The sequence below is a fragment of the Notamacropus eugenii genome, chromosome 4 (assembly GCF_028372415.1).
Source record: "Notamacropus eugenii isolate mMacEug1 chromosome 4, mMacEug1.pri_v2, whole genome shotgun sequence".
In the NCBI taxonomy this organism is placed as follows: domain Eukaryota; kingdom Metazoa; phylum Chordata; class Mammalia; order Diprotodontia; family Macropodidae; genus Notamacropus; species Notamacropus eugenii.
Window position 1 is genome coordinate 202,313,706 of NC_092875.1, and position 21,527 is coordinate 202,335,232.

Genomic DNA, 21,527 nt, shown 5'->3' on the forward strand with positions numbered 1-21,527 from the left:
TGAACTTATATAAAATTTTCAGGCTACAAAGCACTTTTCTCACAAGAACTTTATAAAGTTGATAGAAATAAAAATGCATGCTACTTTACAAACTTGAGACTACCTGAGTGCTTTGACATTAAGCTTAAGAATTAAAAATCACAGTTCTAGACAATTTTAACAATAAATGTATCTGAAATACTTACTGATTGATTAAAAGGCTAATTTTTAAATTCTAAGGGACTATTCTTCAAATGAAGTACTCACTAGCTAGCTAGATGGCTGAAACAAAATCAATTCTAGAATGATAATATTTTGCTCATTAGTCACATATTTCTATAATAATTTCTATAAGATATTTCTATAAAATGACTTCAGTTCTTTGTCCTTAAATCAAAGAAAAAGAACTAGGCAGCATCAGAGACTCCACGCCACTATGGGGGAAAAAATGTTATGGTCATTTAAACATATTGCAGATTCTCAAATGAGAAATTGTCCCTTAAAAATTCTGAAATGATTCTAAGAGAAAAGACAACAGAAATCTCAGTGTGTTATCATCATCTTCTACTATTTTGTAATAAAAGATTACTATGATTGGCAACAGAGAAGCATCTTGTCTGGAAAATATTAAGTTGTCCAAAAAGTGACATTCACACAAGCATATGGAATTTATGGTTTGAATTCTCATAAGTTATAATCACTGAGGATCATTTCTCATTCTATTAAATTTCAAATCCTCAGGTAAACAAATATGAGGTAAACATGTATAAAAAAATATAAAAAAGTAATGTCAAAAAATATTAAGTTGAATAAGAAGGGCTTTGATAATCCTGTATGTAATCTAATGTGAATTATGTAATAGCTGAATAGCTGAAGTTTTATTGAATAACTATGAACTAGTTTAGCTCTTGTTTTAATCTTTCCTAAGTCACAGGATATGATCTCTACATTTTATCTTTGAATGTATAGTTTAAAAGTAATGAAATCTGACTTAAAGGTCTATGACATGAGAAAATTTCAATTATGAGCACAGTACTTTTGGAGAAAGTAGCAATACAAAACTCATAACCCTAGTGTTATGAAAAAGTAAATATATTTTAAAAGTCAGTTCTGAAACGTGTGATAAAATTTGCATAAATGATTTGTTTCCTGTCAACCTTCATCTTTGTTATAAGGGACCTCAAGCCATCCATTAGGCCACACTAATGATTTTGGAGACATAAATCTGCCAAACCTTAATCGAAGGTGTTGTAGCTACTACTAAGCACACTTATTTTCCCTTATTCTGGAGATCACTTTCAGTAACATGTTTTTCTCAGCAAATGAGAGACAAAAATAGAAGGGGATGAGGTGGCTAGCAGAGAGTGGAGCAGGTAAAAGAGCTACAAAAGAAGCAGAAGGGAAAAGGAACAAGACAGGCACACAACCCAAACACACAAGTAAGCACATGTGAACACACACATGCATGCACACACACACACACACATACTTGAGGATCAAGTAGAGAAATCATGGGGAAAATGAGGTTAATTTGAATGAAGCATGATTGACACCAAAGTTTAATAATAATGGGATGAATGAGGATAAACAAAGAATGCAGATGTGTGACAACAAATCACAGGTGAGAATGTGAATTTAATAGTAATTAGCACTTATGTAATGCTTTAAAATTTGCAAAGTGCTTCACACACATGATCTCACTAGTCTCACAACAACCCTTTGAGTTAGATATTACAAAAAAAGAACCTCAGGAACGAAAGTTATCAACCTGTTTATGGTCACAAAACTGATAACTGTAAGAGGTAAAATTTGAACCTAGTTTTTAGGTAGAATATAAAATGAAAAGTGGTTGTTGCAGAGGAGAGTAAGTAGAGAGGTAAAAGAACAACTTTTCAATATAAAGAAAAAAAAACTTTTAAGACTTCAGTAGCACAAGTTGTTTCCTCTAAATCAATGTCATGACCATAATGGGGAGAGGGGGTTGGGGGAAGAAGGAGCAATAGGCAAGTAAGTAATTAGCACTTTGTCACCCAATGCACATCCTTTTGGCTGTTATCTATGAGCTAACAGGCATTCTTCCTCCTTTCTTACTGCATTAAATGCCTGACTCAATTCTCAATCTCTCATATTAGGGAATTTAAATATACAAGTTGATATTCCCTCAAATATAAGACAAATATAGTGTCATTAACTCAAATAGGAATTAGTTAATTGCATCTTAACATCTCTAAATGCCAAGAAAAGTATGTATTATTTATTCCACTATTCTAAAATTTTTAACCAAAACCTGAGGGATATGACCATATATAGTAGATTCCACTAAGGAGAAGAAGGCTCCAGAGTTAACCACTCCCTGACTCTCTCTTTTTTAGCCAAGTCTATGATTTCATTAAAGAGATTCTCCTACCAGGGCAGAGGAGCAATAACTTTTCTATAAATAAAGAACTGACTGAGGTAATGAGGGCTTAACTGAGCGGCCTAGGGTCTTATAATAACTACTTCAGCAGTGGGACTTGAACCCAGGTCTTCCTGATTCTGAGGCCAGCATAAATCCGCTATACCATAATGCCATTGAGTTTGTAACTTGTTCTCATGATATAATTTGCAAGATAAGCAAAGCATAGATGATATCTTTAGTTGAAAAAGTGGGGAAACAGGCACACTAAAGGATTAAGTGATTTCCCCAAGGCCACAGCTCTTAACAGACCTGAAACTAGAATCTTAATACCTGATCTATGATTTTAATCTTCTGTTATTCGGACCAGAGTTCTTTCCCTGTATGCATTCCCCTACAAACTGAAATGGCTCAGTTTTATATTTGGGAGCAATTCTCATAAATGTATCAACAATTTGAAAATTTTTCATTATATGTTTATAAATGCAACAGATCAACTATATGAAATCTACATTGCATGCAATAACCTTTGAACTTTTCTACTTCTCAGATGTTGCTTCCTTTTACCCTTTCCTCCTTTGCAGTGATCATTATTTTTTTGTTTTCAACTTCTATACTGAAAGCAACATTCTACTTCTCTTGCTCATTCCTCCTCCTTCCTTTCTCTATCAAAGCAAGGACGCTGTAGAAGTTAATACCTTCTGACATGCTCAATAAATTTAAAGGTCATGTTTCTTTGTATAAATGAAATTTTGAATGCTAAGACAGAAATATCAGGGAAAGCAAGCCAAAAATGCTTTGTGCAACATGGAGAATCTAACTTCTTTAAATTCAAATGGATTTGATGAGTCTGATGATGGAAAATTAACTCAGATTTCTGTATCAAATTAGACTATAATTTAAACTATATAATTTAAAACCCACTTAATATAGACAATGAAAATTTAATTTTTGTACATTATGTATAAGGTTGTAGACAGTATTTAATTAATTAAAATTCATATTCCAAACAGTTTGATTCAATGTAAAAATAAAATTTGCAAACAGTCCATATTATAAATAGGTATGTTTATCATCTATAATATATTAAAAATTCATCAACCTTTTCCACTATGATGAGGTCTCCAACTTGTATGTCTGAACTCTTAACTTGCACTTTACCTTAAAAAAAAGAAGAAGTATAATCAACGTAGGCAAACATCAGTACACCAGAGTTCAAATTTTAATCGAAAAATTATTATTGGGGAAATAATTTATAGAAAAATGTTAAATCACTTCAGAAATGTTTCCTTAGATACAATTCCTAAAGAAATTCATTTCAGAAAACAGACACTGACACTTGCTTATCTGAATAAACTAATTACCACACAGAAGTAACTAGCTATCACAACAAATATAATAAAAACAGTAGTAAATTCCTGATGCTTATCAAAAACATTAAAAGTTTTATTGTAGACTATCAGCTCAATTTTCATTATTCTAAATCACTGCCCAATCAATGATAAAAAATATGAAATTACTTTTCAATAGACAATATGAAATAGTTGATGTTAAGCCAATTATTAGTGTTGAGAATTATAAATATCCCTAAAAATCAATATTTCAAGTGGCATTGATTACCATCATAACTGATAATCATCGGGCAGGCTAAGAAGAGAGCATCTGTCAAAAATTATCCACAGATTGGTCCATCAGAGGTCTTTAAAAGTCATAATGTACAGAAGGAAAATTTTAATGAGGTGCATGTAAGTTTCATTTTAAAATAAAGACAAATTTCCTTAAATAACTAGATCAAGTGCAAAAGAAATTGTATAGTAAAACTGAAGAAAAACAAACTGGGCATTATTTTAGTCCTGCTTTACATCTAACACATAGTAATTCATCTCTTTCTGCTTCCTTCTAAACTATATCACTTCAGAAACACAAGAAAGCAGGACACCTTTGAAAACTACACGATGAACTTAGACTTTTAAAAAAAGCAAGCAGATTCCACGTACAATAATATTCTTTATCTATTTTATTATGTATAGGCACATTTCATTTAGAGTTTAGGAACAGAATTTGAAAAATTCAAAATAAACTATTTTCTTTCAAATTCTATTTTTCCATGAATCCCTTTCCAGACTAACCTTACCTATTTAGTTACTTAAAACACTCCAGCCCTCCAAACAATCTTTACTACTTTTGTATGAATTTGAACAACTAAACTTTTTAAGTTTTATTTGATAGGCTGGAGAGATAGAGGTCCTAATTAATAAAAAATTCCAGTTAACTAAGTTATACTTACCAGTGAAATACATGCTAGGTAAATCACCATGGGCTATTTGGAAAATGTTTGTTAGACTAAGAAAAAAATAGTTAAAAAAATACAAATATGAATTTACTTGTAATATATGTCATGAATGACCAAATACCAATTACACTAAGAAAAACAATAGTAAAAGATGTGAATATGAGGTAACCTCAAATAGATATTTTTGACTTAAAATCACTGAAGTAGCTAAAAAGAAAGCAGAGCTGTTTTGAATACTGAAATTTTTATCCTATTTATTTGCTACTTCTTTCTTGAAACAGGAGGATTTTGAGCTGGAAAGGACCATAAGGCACCATATAATTCAATTCCTTTATTTTACAGACAAGGAAACTAAGGGCTGGAGAGGTGATGTTAACAACAAGTAGTAAATGGTAGATTTAAACCCACATCCTCTGACTTCATATCCAATTAAATTCTACATTTATTAAGAACTGACTTTGTGCAAGGCACTGAGCTACGCAAAAAGCACTTCATTAAAAGGGATGGCTCACTAAGAAAGCAAAGAGGAAGGAATAAGGGGGAAATATAAGTCTTGTTTTTAGAAGAAAATAAAATTATAGCTGTCAATGCAGAATTAGCAACTGCTTCTTAAGCTTACATTTTCCTAGGGGATGTAAACAAATAAATAAAAACAATATATGCAAAGTAAGTAAAAAGCAATTTCAGATTTTGAGGAAGGAATCTAACACCTTTGGAAAAAAGGGTTTCCAGTTTGAAGTGCACTTAAACTGAGTCTTAAAGGAAGTCAGATAATCCAAAAGGAAGGAGTAAAGACCAAGAGCATCCCAAGCACTGTTTAACTACACTATTACCACCTACAAGGAAAAGAAGTGGGATAGGTGGTTCACAGGGAAAACAAAGAAGTCTATTTAAGATGTGTACAGAGTTTGTCAGGGGCAATACTATGAAATCAGTCTGGAAAGAAAAGTTGAAGCCAGATTGTAAACGGCTTTAAATGTCAGCTGCTCAATTTTTATTTTATCTTAGAAGTAATAAGTTCCCTGACAACGGATATGACAGGATTAGAACCATGCTTTAGGAACATCACTTCAGCAGATCTGTGGAAAACAAATGGAGAAGGGAGAGAGTAACAGAGACATGAAGACCACTTGGAAATCTACTACAACACTGAAGGTTATAATGTAATAAGGCTCTGAACTATGGTGCTGGCCAGATGAGTGCAAAGAATGCAAGAGGTTAAAGGGTCATCATGAAATCAGAATGAATAAGACTTGGCAACTGATGATATATGAAAGACACATGTGAGAGCTAGGAGTTGAGGATCCTTAAAAGCTAGTGAACTTCAGTGATTAGAAGGATGACAGTCTTCTCTAAAGTAATAAGGAAATTGGGGAAAGAGGTGGGTTTAGAGAGAAAAGAGAAGAGCCAGGTGGAAAGTGGATAAAGAGCCAGGCCTAGGGTCAAGAAGAGATAAGTTCAAATTCAACCTACAACACATTCTACTGTGTGACTCTGGGTAAGTCATTCAAACTATCTGCCTCAATTTCCTCATACATAAAATAAGGATAATTACAGCACCTGCCTCCCAGAGTTGTGAGGATCAAATCAGATAATACTTATAACCAGCTTGGTAGAATGTCTGGCACAGTGTACATATTTAATACTTACTTCTTTCCCAAAACTGTCTCCTTTTGGACTTGAATTATGACTATCAGAGTTGATAATTCAGGATTAAAGCCCATGTAAGAGATTAAAGCTTGATTAAATATCATGCCTTCAATCCAAAGGAGTTGATATTACCAAAACTACAGAGAAATAAAATAGGGCCCAGGATAGAGCCCTGAAGACTCCCATTCTCCACTTCTTTCCTCTCATCTATTCCTCCAGTCTTTACAGTATGACTTCTGTCCTCATCTCTAAAATTAAACTATTTTCTCCAAAGTTCTAATGATTTCTACACTGCCAATTTTAGTCTTTTCTCAGCCTTAATCCTCCTCCTTGATAAGGGTCTGATATCCAAAAAGAGAAAGTAAACTAACAGAAAAAAGTAAGACTAAGAGTCATTCTTCAGTGGACAAGTGGTCAAAGGATATGAACATCTATCAGAAAAACAGTAAACTATTACCCATAAGAAAGATCACTCTAAATCACAAATAAAAGAAATGCAAACCTGAGGTTTCACCTGACATTCAGCAAACTGGTAAAAATGACAAGAGTTGGAAACAATGTTGGGAAGGTACACTAAAATACTATTGGACTTCTAATTAATCCAGTAGTTCTAGAAAGCAAATTGGAAAAATGCTAAAAATGGGTCCCTCTGATACAGAGAACTATGCCTATAAACCAAAAAGGTCAAGGACAAAAAAAAAAAAAGTCCCATATAGACCAAAATTTTCTTAACAACAACTTTTTTGTGTTAGCAAAGAACTGGTAACAAAGGAGATACCTATAAAATAGAGTGGTTAAACAAGTTACAATGCTTGAATGTAATGGAATATTACTGAATCACAAGAAATTATGAATATTAACAATTAAGAGAGTCATGGAAAGACATATCAAATGACTCAGAATAAAATGAAACAGAACTAGAAAATGATAAATGTTACTACAACAACATCGAAGGGAATATCAAAATACAAAAAGTGAGGGTGTATAATTATAATACACAAGGTTGGCCCCAAAGAAGAGTTTAGACAATGTGCTTCTTTTCTTTTCTCAAAGAAATGTAGCTAGGATAATGTATGTACAGACTGTCATCTATGTCTGTAAGCACATATATTATAATAAGTCCCAATTAAAATTCCCTCTTCTACAGAAGCCCTTCCCCAACTCCTCTTAATTCTAGTGCCTTCCTTCCCTTAATTATTTCTTGTGCATAGTTTGTATGCATTTGTTTGCTTGCTGTTATCTTCATTAGTGTTGTAATGTTAATGAGATTTATATTAGCAGGAGTTAAAGATCTTCCTGCCCATTAATGGGCCTCAAGTGGAGTCCATTAAGGAAAACTTGGCAGGAAGGCCCAGACCTTTAGTTAATTGCTAATGAGACACTGGGTCAAAAGGGTCATCATGCCCTTCAACTCTGAAAAGTGTATATATACTCTGAAGTGAGGGTGGTGCTTTTCTCTCTGGTAATTATGTATGTACGTGTGTATGTATGTGTTACACAGTTGTATCTGCGTACTGATCTGTGATGTATGTATTGCTTATGGTCAAGCAGAAGCCCTATCTGTTGGTCTTTATTTCTCTGCTTGTATTTTCTCTGTTGGTATATGTGATTAATGAAGATTGCTGGCCTCTCAAAAGTTGCTTTTCTTTTAGAACAACAGATCTAAGAACCTGTGCTAGCAGGCCATCCTGGATGTGTCAGGGTGCTTCCTGCTGCTAGGGTAAACTCTTTGAAGACAAGAACTGTCTTCTGTCCCTTTTGGTATCCCCCAGTACTTTTCAAAGTGCCTGGAATATAGCAAGGACTTAATAAGTGCTTATTGACTTCTTCCACAAAGAAGTGAGTAGGAAGTATGAAGTAGGGGCTGTTGTAGACAGTATTCTGTGAAACTGGCTATAAAAGATCATACCTTTCAAAGATACAGGGCAATAGCTTAAGGAGATACAAGGCTCAAATGGAAATTTTTGTAAGAATGAAAAAGATGAGGGCAGGTTGTTAGACAGTGAAATAACCAGTCAAATGCACTGTTCATCTCCTGGCATGAGGAAAGGGCTACAAAAGGTGTCCTAAAATGCTTCATCTAAACCTGGCCTGCTTTACCCCAGCAGGCAGGGATCCCACTCTGCAGTCAAAACACAAAAATGTACAAAAGCTTTTGCAAAGATGATTCCACTCACCATTAGTACATGGAATGTGCACATGCTTGTGGAATAGACCTGAAAGATGATCAGCTCTTGTATCACATCCAAATAGCATGTATTAGTGAAACAAGCCTGGCAAATGAAGCCCAGCTTGCTGAAGTTGGAGCTGTATTTTTTCTGGAATGGTGGCTGGGATAAGCAACACCGAAGTTGGCAACAGTTTTGCAATCAAATCTAATCTGGTCAACATGCTTGCACTTCCAAAAGTGAATGACAGGCTCATGATAATACAATGGCCACTTGCAAGAAAAGTGTCAAGTCACCATCATCAGTTCATATGCTCCCACCATGATAAATCCTGATGAGGTCAAAGACAAATTTTATGAAGACCTGGAGACCTTCATCATCAATGTGCAGAAAAAAGACAAGCTTGTAATTTTGGGTGACTTTAATGCCACAGTAAGCAAGGCCTACCAAACATGGCAAGGAGTCCTTGGGAGGAATGGAGTAGGAAACAGCAACAGTCTGTTACTACTGCAGATGTGTGCAGCTCATGATTTTCTCATCACCAATACTGTCTTCCATTTACCTAATACAATAAAGCTTGAAGGATGCAATCTAGAAGTAAACATTGGCATTTAATAGATTATGTAATTGTAAGGAGAAGAGACAGTAAGTGAAAGTAGCAAAAGCAATGTGTGGCTCCCAGTGGTGAAATGACTACAGACTTACTGATCCTCTCCAGGCTAAATATTTGCGTTCAACAAAAGTGGGGGCCCCAGGGCAAGACCAACATATTAGAGAGCTCTGTGTGTGAACAGGTCGTAGCTGACTTCGAGGGAAAAATGAGCTAATACATGGTTGGCAAAACAACAGAGCAGAAAGAGAGTGGACAGCTTGTAGAGAATTATTGTATAGAGCTGCATTTACTCATCTGCACCAGAACACTCAAACACATCAGAATTGGTATGATGAAAGTGATGGGGAAATTTAAGGTACCAAATGAAAAAAAAACCAACCAAAAACTGAGAACTCCATAAGGTGTACCCAACAGGACAGTTTATCCCTTTCTAAGACAATGTTTAACTCCATCAAAACAAAAGTGCAAGCAAATGTTATAGAGATGTAGGATTCTTGGCTCAGTAAAAAGGCAGATAAAATTCAGTTTTATGCTGACAGTAACAATAAAAGTGTTTTTATGATGCCCTAAATGCTATTCATGCGCCAAAGACCTATATTGTATCGCAACTGTTCAGGATGTGATCCTAGAGAGATGGACTGAACACTTTCAAACTGTTCAACAATACTGAAGCCAAAGATCATACACCTCAGGTTAAAGTCAATTCCTATCTACCTACACTTCCAACTGAGGAAGTGATTTTAAATGCCATTAGGCTCCTTTCCTGTGGCAAAGCACCTGGTGCTGATTCAATTCCAGCAGAGATATACAAGGCAGAAGATCCACTGCTCATAAAAAAATTTTCTGGGTCTTATGGCAAGAAGAGATTATCCCCCCAGGAGTTCAAGGGTGCCTCTACTGTCCATCTCTATAAAGAAGAGGAAATACCTGGTCCTCTGACAACTGCAGAGGGGGTATGGGGGATGAGTTGGGGGGAGAAGAGGAAGGGGGAGAGTAGGGAGATCCTTTCTCTCTTACTGCCAACAACATTCTTTCCAGAATCCTTCACCTGGAAGATGATCATCTAGCCAAGAGCCAATGTACCTTCAGAAAGGACTGAAGAACGGTTGCTATGGTGTTTGCTGCTTGACAACTCCAGGAGAATGCCAGGAACAGAACAGAGGTCTGCACGGAATGTTTTTAATCTAAAGGCCTTTGATACTGTTAGATATAAAGGTTTGTGGAGGATCATGGCAAAATTTGATTGCCCAGAGTACTGCATGACAGTTTCATGATGGCATGCTTGCACGGCTTCTGAATGAAGGAAAATGCTTTTATGCTTTCCCAGTCACCAATGGAGTAAAGTTGAGCTGGGTGTTTGCTCCCAAGATTTTTAGGATAATGTTTTTAGTGATGCTACTAAGTACATTCAATGTGGACAAAAAATGGCTTCAAGGTCAGCTACCACACTAGCAGTAAATTTAACTTGAAAAGCCTAAAAGCCAAGAATAAGGTGGAGGGAGAGCTGGACCACAACTTTTTGTTCACAGATGATTGTGCACTCAATGCAGCCTCTGAGACTGAGATGCAAAAGAGTATGGATCAATTCTCTGCTGCTTATGCTAATTTTGGCCTAAAAATTAACACCAAGAAAATACAGCTTTTCTACCAGCCAGCATTTCACCATATGTAGAACCATCAAAAATGGTCAAAGGATATGAACAGGCAGTTTTCAGAGGAAGAAATTAAAGATATCTATAGTCATATGAAAAAATGTTCTAAATCACTATTGATTAGAGAGATGCAAATCAAAACAACTTTGAGGTACCACATCACATCTATCAGATTGGCTAACATGACAAAAGAGGAAGATGATAAATGTTTGGAGTAGATGTGGGAGGAGTTGGAACACTAATTCATTGTTGGTGAAGCTGTGAGCTGATCCAACCATTCTGGAGAGCAATTTGGAACTATGCCCAAAGCTCTATAAAAATGTGCATACCTTTTGACCCAGCAATACCACCTCTAGACTGTATCACAAAGGGATCACAAAAATGAGAAAAGGACCCACAAATACGAAAATATTCATAACAGCTCTTTTTATAGTGGCCAAGAACTGGAAATCGAGGGAATGCCCATCAATTGGGGAATGGCTGAACAAGTTGTAGTATATGAATGTAATAGAATACTATTGTGCTCTAAGAAATGACAAAGAGGCAGACTTCAGAAAAACCTGGAAAGATTTATATGAACTGATGCTGAGTGAAATGGGCAGAACCAGGAGAACATTATACACAGTAACAGCCACAGTGTACAAGGACTATTTCTGATAAAACTTAGCCCTTCACAGCAATGCAAGGATATAAAACATTTCCAAAGGACTCCTGATGCAAAATGCCATTCATATTCAGAGAAAGAACTATAGAATTGGAACTCAGAATGAAGCAGACTATTTTCTATTTTGTTATGTTTTGATTTGGTTTTTCTCATAGTTTCTTCCATTAGTTTTAATTCTTCTGTGCAACATCACTATTGTGAAAATGTGTTTAGTAAGAATGTATGTGTAGAACCTATATAAGACTGGATGCCATCTTGGACAGAGAGGGGCAAGGGAGGGGGAGAAAATTTAAAACTTATAGAAGTGATTGCTGAAAATGAAAAAAAAAATTAATTTTTTAAAAAAAACAAATAGAGAAATTCTGAATGCTGTGGCTAAGTTCACTTGCCATGGCAGTATACTTTTCAGGAACATACACATAGATGTTGAAGTTGACACACAAACTGCCAGTCAGCTCAGTGTTTGAGAGGCTCCAAAAGAAAATGTGGGAGAGGTGTTTAAGTTGCCTACCAAACTGACAGCCTACACAGCTGACCTTATTATGGCTGTGAAGCCTGAAAAGTCTACCAGTGTCACACCAGGAAACTGAATTGCTTTCATTTGAATTCTCTTAGAAAGATTCTGAAGATTACTAGCAAGATAAGATACTAGTCACAGAGGACCTCTCTAGAGTTGAGCTGCCAAGCATTCAAATTCTGTTGCAGAGAGCATAACTGTGATAGGCTGCTCACACTGTGTGAATGCCAAAACTAAATTTACTCAACGACTATTTTAAGGAGAACTCACAGGAGGCAAGTGCTCATATAGAGGTCAGAAGAAATAATACAAGGATACTCTCAAGGTCGCTCTAAAGAACTTTTTTCCTGAGCTTATTTAAGTATAAGAATCAAGATATGAACCTGTTTCTCGTGGCTTCTAAGTTCTTAAAAACTTTGGAACTGTGGGACTGAGACATGGGAGACACTAGCAGAAGGGTGTCTAGCATGGCATGCCTGCATCAAAGAAGGGGTTGTGTTCTATGAGCAAAGCAGAATTCCAAAAGAAATGTGAGATGTGCAAATTTACAGACATCTTATTCCCAAATATTGCTTTATATATTTTCCATTAAATTTTATTTTTGAAACATCTATCCCTCAAAACATAGATGAAGTTGAATTTAAACCACACTGATGTAACATGGTATGATAAAAAGGGCACCACATTGGTATCAGAGGATGTGAATTTAAATTCTGTCTCTTGTCAATCAGTGGGTTTCAGTTTCCTTAACTTTAAAGCAAGGGAAGGAACTAAATTAAATGGTTATTATTTCAGTTACCAGCATGAAAATTTTCTAGATTTCTGCAAGATAATATGTGACTTTGGACAAGTCACAACCTCTCTGAATCTAAATTTCCTCAAAAATGAGAATGAGGTTGACAATAAATAAAAGATGATATTTATATATATAGTTTTTCAAAAATACATTCACATAAAAACTCCATTAAGTAAATATAAAAATTCCTACTATTCTTTTTTTTATTTTTTTTACAATTACTCTCCTTTACAGTTATTGTCAGGATCACATGAGAAAAATATACAACAAAATATACTGCAAACTGTAAATCATCAAACAAATATAAGGGAGAACTATTTCTGATTGGCAATGTGTCAGACTGAAGTTTTACTTTAGCTGATTATGAAACTATTTCTCCGATTCTACTTTCTTGTAAATGCAGCACCATGCTTACTGTGAGCAGTTTTGTATTGATCTGTGATTTTCATATTTTCTTCTGTGACACTGTGAGCCCTTGAAAGAACAAAATTGTGCTTTTAACTCCTAATTAGTCTAGTGGGGTTGTATTACAAGTTGACTGTAAATAAGTCATTTTGGTTGGATGAAGTAATTTCTATACGTGACCCAAATGTCTTTAAAATTACACATATTCTATTTGATACATCCAACAAATACTATGACTTATTAAAACACAAATATGTCAAGGTAACAACAAAGATGTGTATGCATGTGTATATTTGTGTGTGTATGTAATACCAAGATAATGTCAAGTGTGTGTGTGGTATGTGTGTGTATATGTATAGCACTGAATTAATTCAACACTTCTCTTCCTCAACTACATTTGCATTCTAAATAGACAGTTGTATATGGCAAAGTTATTATCTCATATCAACGCTAGACTTCCTATTTTGCTGTTTAAGTTCATTCTTTCTCTGCACTCCACATTTCCTCTGACCAACCTCCCCCATCACACACGCATGCACACACACACACACACACACACACACACACACACACACACACACATACTTTCTGGTGCTTGTAGTTCAGACAATTCTTCATATTAGCATGGTAAGGGAGATGGGCACCCATGTGGCAACTAACAGTCTTCTCTAATTATGTTTCGACCTTCATGTTTACATCATCTCAATCTTCTTCAAATCTCAATTTTCAAAAGGATGATTTAGTAATTTTGCATATAGCAATCCAGCCACACACCAACAATAGGATTTTAATTTTTCACACAGTAATACAACCATATGAAGACATTAGAAAATCTTTTTTGTCTCATGATTCTTGGTCACTGCAAAACAAACTCATTTAAGAGTGTAATGAACTTCTAAAAATACCATATATGATAAATTTAAAATATCCTGCTGTGCTCAAGGTAAACAGAGAAAATTTTTTGGAAAACCTATTCCATAAATAATTATTTTTCTTTATTCACATTCCCTAAAGCTTAAGTAATTTGGTCAAATTCTTTTTTTTGGCTTCCAATTGATTCTCTACTTCTATATTAACAATGGAAGGAAATACTTTTCTTCTTTTTTTTTTTTGGTATCTCTCACTATTTTTACTGGAAACTGCTAGGTGGCACAGGGTGGAAGTGCTAGGCTTGTAGGGAGGAAGAAGTGAGTTCAAATAGAGCCTCAGACACCTACTAGCTATGTGACCCTGGACAAGCCACTTAAGCTCTGTATCAGTATCCTCAAATGTAAAATGGTACCTACTTCCTAGGGTTCTTGTGAGGATCATATGATATTTCTGAAAGCATTTAGCACAATGTCATGTAAAAAAACCCTTTTTCCTTCCTTTTTTCTAATTATCTTTACCTAGTAACACCTGTACAATCTTTACACAAATAACACAAACTAAAATTAAAGACTTTAAAAAGTCTCATCAACTACTGAGACTTTAAATATCAGCTAATTTATAAAGTTTTAATACTCATTATAAAGTTTTAATAGTCATTTGCAAATTTCAAGTCAGAAGTCCATTCCTGCACTGATCTTTCGGTTCTCAATCCTGGGCATTTTTTTGTTGTTGTTGAACTCATTTACTAATGTTCCCATTAGGACTGTGCCGGCATTAAAAGGGTCCTTCCTTACTAAATCTGGTACAGAGTCTCACAGTTTGAAAGGAACTTTAAATCATGTAGGCCAACCTATACCTGAACAAGAATTCCCTCTAGAACTGACCCAACAAATGGTCATCCAGACTCTGCTTGAAGATTTCTAGGTTACTACTGAGACAGCCCTGTCACACAGTTTTTCCTTAAAACAAACCTAAATCTGCCCCTGTAACTTGCACTCATTGCTCCTAATTTCACCCTACAGGACCATATGGAATAAGTCTAATCACTTTTCCATACAAAAACACTTCAAATATTGGAAGACTGTAATCATGTTGTAATCATGGGAGTGCCCCAGTGTAACATCAGCAAAAGGTCAAGATCTGCATAAGTTAAAAGCTGGAGAATTGAAAGGCAATGGGAAAAACTTTAAGATACAAAATAGAGATTTCTCACCCTAGAAAGGTTGGGAGATGAGATAACTTTAACTGCATATGACAGAACTGAAACTAATCACTTTAAGGTACCATGGAATGCTTAAGAACTTTTGAGAGAATTTGTCCAAGTAAAGGAAAGTCTCTTATTTTCTGCCAGAATGTGACATAACCTCAGGACTCAGGCTCTGAGAGAGTCAAAGGCAAGGATTTTTTGTTGATCCTAAGTTAAAAGTAGTTGATCCAGCTTAAAGAGGCAGGCAATATCACATCCAAAGAGAAAGCTGTACTCCACTCTACACCTCAGCCCAGCCAATAAAAAAAAAAAGACTAGCTACCTATCAAAAAATAAGTGGAGAAAGGACTGATTGACCTGTCTAGCAAAGATGTTATGCTCTAGCCAAGCAATCTGCCTGGCCCAGGGCAAAGTCATCACAGCATAATGAAGATTCAAACCAGCTACCAAACCCAACAGCAGATTGGTCCATCTAGCTGAGTCACCTCATCTCAGGGAGAGAAAACTCAGTTAGTCTACTGACCCAGTGGAGAAACTATCCCCAAAGAGCCAGTCAAGCCAAACAAGTCAACTCACAGTAAATTTCATTAGGACTCTCTAGAAAGGAAAAAATATAAAATCAATAGCCTGTAGTTTCAGAATTGTGAGGTATTTAGTCATATATGTCCCCTATGTATGTAAGCCACTATCAATGAACTTTAAATTTGTGCTTATTCTTACCCACTTCTAGACACTAGGAATGTTTGTAGGAGAAAGGGTCCCTGTTGTTTGGGAAAAATGTTTTATAACTACTGCCTTAGGTGTACCATTTAAGTAAATTTCTTTGATAAAGAATACACTCCAATAGCTGATTTAGGAAAGGCACATTTGTGAGGGCTCATGAATTATTATTTAGAAAGATGACCACCCACAGGGTTACCCTCAGAATCCTAGTATTAATAACAGTCACCCTTCTAGTGACCTAACCTGTCAGCAGCAGTGTGAGCTGAGCAAATGAGCACTAAGAAGGTACATGTAATGTAAATGTAAGGCTAAACCTTCTAAGTTCATTTATTCCTAGGTCAGCAAATGGCAGTTGAGGTCTGCTTTTGTACACCCTTTCCCAAGAGTTAAAAACAGTTTTTACATTTTTAAGCAAAGTCTTATTTTATTATTTAAAAATGTAAAAACCAGTCTTAGCTTACAGGGCAAAAGCATGGAAAGGCAGGATTTGGCCCTCGGGCAGTAGTTTGTCACCCTTGCTTCAGCCTATACTCATATGGTATGACGTTTTCGTTGTTGTTGTTGTTGTTGCTCAATTGTTCAGCTATGCCTGCCTCTTCATAACCCCATGGACCACAGCAAGTCAGGCCTTTCTATCCTCTACTATCTCTCAAAGTGTCTCCAAGTTCATGTTCATTGCTTCCATAACACTATCCAGCACATTCTCTGCTGTCCCTTTTTCCTTTTGCCTTGAATCTTTCCCAACATCAGGGTCTTTTCCACTGAGTCCCATCTTCTCATTTTGTGGCCAAAGTATTTAACCTTCAGCTTCAGTATTGCACCTTCCAGTGAATAGTCTGAATCAATTTCTTTAAGCATTTATTGACAGATTTGATCTCCTGGGTGTCCAAGGGACTCTCAAAAGTTTTCTCCAGTGGAGTCTTCCAACAATAATCAGGAAGTTTGAAAGGGAGGAATGTTAGGGAGGAAAGATAATGAGTTCAGTTTTGGACACGTTGAGTTTAAGATGACATCTAAAAGACATCTAGTTTGAGATGACAAATATGCAGTTGGAAATAGGAGAAGTTAGAGCTCAATAAACAGATTTGAGAATCATCACCATAGAGATCTTAATTAAACCCATGGGAACTGATGAAATCACCAAGTGAAATAGTACATCCAAGATTGGTGGGCATGACCTGGATAAAGATCCAGCAAACAAAAGTAAGAAGCAACAGTGAGATCAGTAGTAGGAGAACCAGAAAAAAGCAGTGTCACTGAAATCTAGAAAGCTGGGGGTGATCAAAGGTGCAACATTAAAGGCTGCAGAAAGATTGAGAAGAATAAAGATAGAAAAAAGGTTATTGGGTGTGGCAATTAAGAGATCATCAGTAACTTGGGAGAAAGACTTCTCAGTTGAATGAGACCAGAAGCCAAACTGCAGAGAGTGAAAAAAATCTTAATATCCTCTTAAACTGATTGCTTTAATACATTATAAATAAAGTTGGTTTGAATCATATTTTATGATCCCTGAGTGACTAATTCATTTTAACCTTGGAGCATGGACTGGCCTATCATAATCCTAGCCCAGAATAGCTAGGGATGTAAATACAAAAAGAAGACAATTACTGCCCTCAAGGAGCTTATATTCTAACAGGGATAATACACATGAGTAACAAGAGGCCAAAGAATAACATTCTAGCCTGGGAATTCACAATTCTGGAACAAGGTAAAATTCTATTGACATGCTCTTTCCAGAAACAATGGTAGGTACTATTGATTTTAGGTTTCCCAACCTAAGGGAAGGGGGAAGAAGAGGAGAGTGTCAGTAAACACAGGCCAGAAAACGACTGGGGTAAAAGTCTAAGTAGTAAAGAATAAAGTGGCTTAAGTCCTCCCATGTATGGCCTCTGGCGGTCCACTGAAAAACTCTCTTCTGAAAGCAACAGAACCAGACAGGAGTAATTACCATCATGATCATTAAATCACGTAAACATACGCATAGTCTGAAAGTTTGCAAACTTTTCTCACAGCACCCTCCAACTGGGGCCTGGCCCACAAGTCCTTTAAGCTCTTCCTGGAGGGCCCCAAGGCATAGCTTTCTGCTAGATCTTCCATAGTTATTCTCCATAAAGTTTGCTAAGGCACTGGCTTTCAATATCCTTCTCCTGGTGTTTCCTGTCCCACCTCTTCAGCGGCTAGTTGGACTTCTGATGCTACTGTTAAGAGATGAACTTGACACACAAAAAAGTATCAAGTAAAATTTATTAAAAGGGAGTTCAGAGAAATTGAACTCCTTGGCCAGGGTGAACTCCACCCTTCTTCAGAAAGGGGGAGTGAGAGAGAGAAAAAGGGAAGTGAAGGCATTTTATAATGTTCACGCAGGATAGATCCTCCCATCAGAGATCCTTTCTCTTTCTGGTCATAACGCTCACTTATGTCAATAACAATACATGCGGTTGGATTTTCTCCTTTCTGACAGACTTTCCCTCAAACTCATCAGGCCTGTGCATTAGTTTCTAATATTCTTCATCTGACTCTGCTAGGTCACAGGTTAACTTTCTCTTTTTGGGGGTTCTGAACTTGTGGAAATGAAACTTTCCTTTGTTTCCCACACTATCATCACCTCCTGAAGTTCAGAGGGTCATAAATGTGTAATGGTAAGGGAATCTGAAGATCTTCCCTGCTCCTTAATACGCCCATGTGAGTTGCTTTGACCTTTGGCCTAGTCCCCAGCTTGAGTCACAGGAAACCCATGGTGGGAGAAGCTTGCTGCATGGGTGGAGCTAGAAGGGTCCAGCAGGGAGAGAGTGTCAAAGCTGAGGCAGAGCAGCTAGCAGAGTGACAGAAGGTGGAATTTTGCCTAAGGGAGCTTGTTTGTGGGGAGGCCTAATAAAGGGAAGGTTCAGGGATGGCAGTGCTCCTGCGCTGATAATGTATATAGATTTCCTTTTACTATGAAGGATTTGGCTTTGGTTTCATCTTTGAGGAAGGGAGCTTATATTTTGCAAATTTACCATGGAAATACACATGCATATCCATAGCTGCTGCTGTGGGTATTGCATTGGCACTACAAAATGGTTGCCCACGATTAGGGCAGACCAAAGAAAAAGAAGCAAAAGCACCACACACTTTCCCAATCCAGCCCTTCACAACAGTTCCTGCCTCACTGAATCAAGAGGGAAAAGAACCAAGTACTCAAAGACTAATTAGGAGTGTACTACACTATTCTACCAAAGAAGTGATAAGTGCCTAAACTAGAGGGGAAATACCGAGAATGGGTAGGAATAGATAAATTAGAGCGATAGCAAAAGTAGATTCAAAAGGTCTTGCTGATAGACTGGACACTGAGGTGGGGAGAAAGCATTGACAAATCAAAAATGATTCTCAGGAAGGAAAGAGAGGATTAGAAAAGACACAAAGGTTCTGAGGGGTGAAAGACAGTTTTTTGGAATCATATATTTCTTTAATTTTAGCTAATAAGCAAGGTGAACATATTCTCACACAAGAAAATCCAGGAATCTGAGGAGTGAAGAATGGTGACTGACAGATGGGTAAAGATTAATAAAAGCAGAAATAGAAGTGATTCCCAGGTTTAAAATGTGAACAACTTGGAATTCAATAGCACAAACAAAAGATATAGGGAAGTCTGAAGGAGAGACAAGTCCAAGAAAAAAAATTATAGGGGTAGAGCCAAGATGGTGAAGTAGAAGCAGGGACCTGCTACAGCTTTCCCCACAAACTGCTCAAAAAAACAGTAAAAAATTACCCTAAAAAAATTCTAGAGCAGTAGAAGCCACAAAATGACAGACTGAAGCAAATTTCCAGCCCAGGACAATCTGGAGGATCAACAGGAAGTATCTATTGCAATAGACTAGGAGCAGAGGCCAGTTTGGTATGGGCCCCACGAGCATAGAGGGAGCTGCAGCAGACCTTAGGTAGCTGAATCACTGTGGCTGCTGTGGTTTCTTGACTTCTCAACCCACAAACACTAAAGACAGCTTCAAAGGTCAATGTGAAGGGTCTCTCATGGGAATGAGAGGGAAAGGTGGTCCAGCCCCAGGCCCCAGAATAGTAGAAACCACTGGTGAAGCAGAGGCTGCTTTTGGAGCCCTCCATTTAACACAGAACCCAAAATTCAAGTAACTGGCCGAGCAGCTGCCTCTGCAGCCCTCCATGTAACAAAGAGCTCAAAAGATAAGTAATTGGCTGGGAAAATGAGCAAACTGAAAGAGAAACAGACTAAAGATTCCTACTTTCTCAGTGAAGAGGTACTTTCTTACATCATTGGTGCTGAGGAAGATCAAAACACACAAGAAGACAACAAAGCCAAAGCTTCTGTTTCCAAAGCCTCCAATAAAAATGTGAATTGAACTCAGGCCCTGGAAGAGCTCAAAAATGATTCTGAAAATCAAGTAATAGAAATAGAGGAAAAATCTGGAGGAGAAATGAGTTATGCAAGAAAATCATGAAAAAAGTCAACTGCTTGCTAAAGAGGACCCAAAAAATGCTGAAGAAAATACACCTTAAAAAAATAGACTAAGCCAAAGGGCAAAAGAAGTCCAAAAAGGCAATGAGGAAAACAATGGGCCAAATAGAAAAAAGAGGTCCAAAAGCTCCCTGAAGAAAATAATGCCTTCAAAAATAGAATGGAGCAAAAGGAAGCTAATAATTTTATGAGAAATCAAAAAATTATGAAACAAAACCAAAAGAATGAAAAAATAAAAGACAATGTGAAGTATCTCAATGGAAAAACAACTGACCTGGAAAAGGGATCCAGGAGAGATAACTTAAACATTATTGGACTATCTGAAAAAAATGATAAATAAAAGAGCCTAGACATCATCTTTCAAGAAACTGTCAAGGAAAACTGCCCTGATATTATAGAACCAGAAGGAAAAATAGATATTGAAAGAATTCACTAATCACTTGTGAAAGAGATCCCAAAAGGAAAACTCCTAGGAATACTGTAGCCAAATTTCAGAGTTTCCAGGTCAAGGAGAAAATATTGCAAGCAGCTAGAAAGAAACAATTCAAGTATTGTGGAAATACAATCAGGATAACACAAGATCTAGCAGCTTCTACATTAAGGGATAGAAGGGCATGGAATATGATATTCCAGAAGTCAAAGGGACTAGGACTAAAACCAAGAATCACCTACCCAGCAAAAGTGAGTATAATACTTCAGGGGAAAAAATGGTCTTTCAATGAAATGAAGGACTTTCAAGCATTCTTGATAAAAAGACCAGAGCTGAATGGAAAATCTGACTTCCAAACATGAGAGTTAATAGAAACATGAAAAGGTAAACAGGAAAGAGAAATCACAACAGACTAACTAAAGTTGAACAGTTTACATTTCTACATGGAAAGATATTTGTAACTCTTGAGACTTTTCTCAGTATTTGAGTAGCTGGAGGGATTATATACATATACAAAGAGGGCATGGGATGAGTTGAATAGGAAGGGATGATATCTAAAAAAAATAAAATTAAAGGATGAGAGAGGAATATGTTGGGAGGAGAAAGGGAAAAATGGAATAGGGCAAATTATTTCTCACAACAGAGGCAAGAAAAAGTTTTTTCAATGGAGGTGAAAAGGGGGAGGTAAGAGGGAAAA

General features: G+C 36.5%; 1 protein-coding gene across 8 annotated transcripts in view; it reads right to left on the bottom strand.

The window, feature by feature from the left end:
* ATP9B (ATPase phospholipid transporting 9B (putative)) overlaps window positions 1–21,527 on the bottom strand; it is a 481,309-nt gene that overhangs the window by 354,213 nt on the left and 105,569 nt on the right. For 6 of the 8 annotated variants that reach the window (XR_011965979.1, XM_072604050.1, XM_072604049.1 and 3 more), the window contains one exon: window positions 3,477–3,535. The exons of 1 other annotated variant lie outside the window; for it this stretch is intronic. Coding sequence is in view for 6 of the 7 variants with exons in the window: in XM_072604050.1 (XP_072460151.1) it covers window positions 3,477–3,535 (59 nt within the window). In the remaining variant the exon portion in view is untranslated. Of the gene's footprint in view, window positions 1–3,476; window positions 3,536–3,994; window positions 21,287–21,527 lie in introns of those variants that run through there. One more of the 8 variants, XM_072604056.1, reaches the window with a different exon arrangement.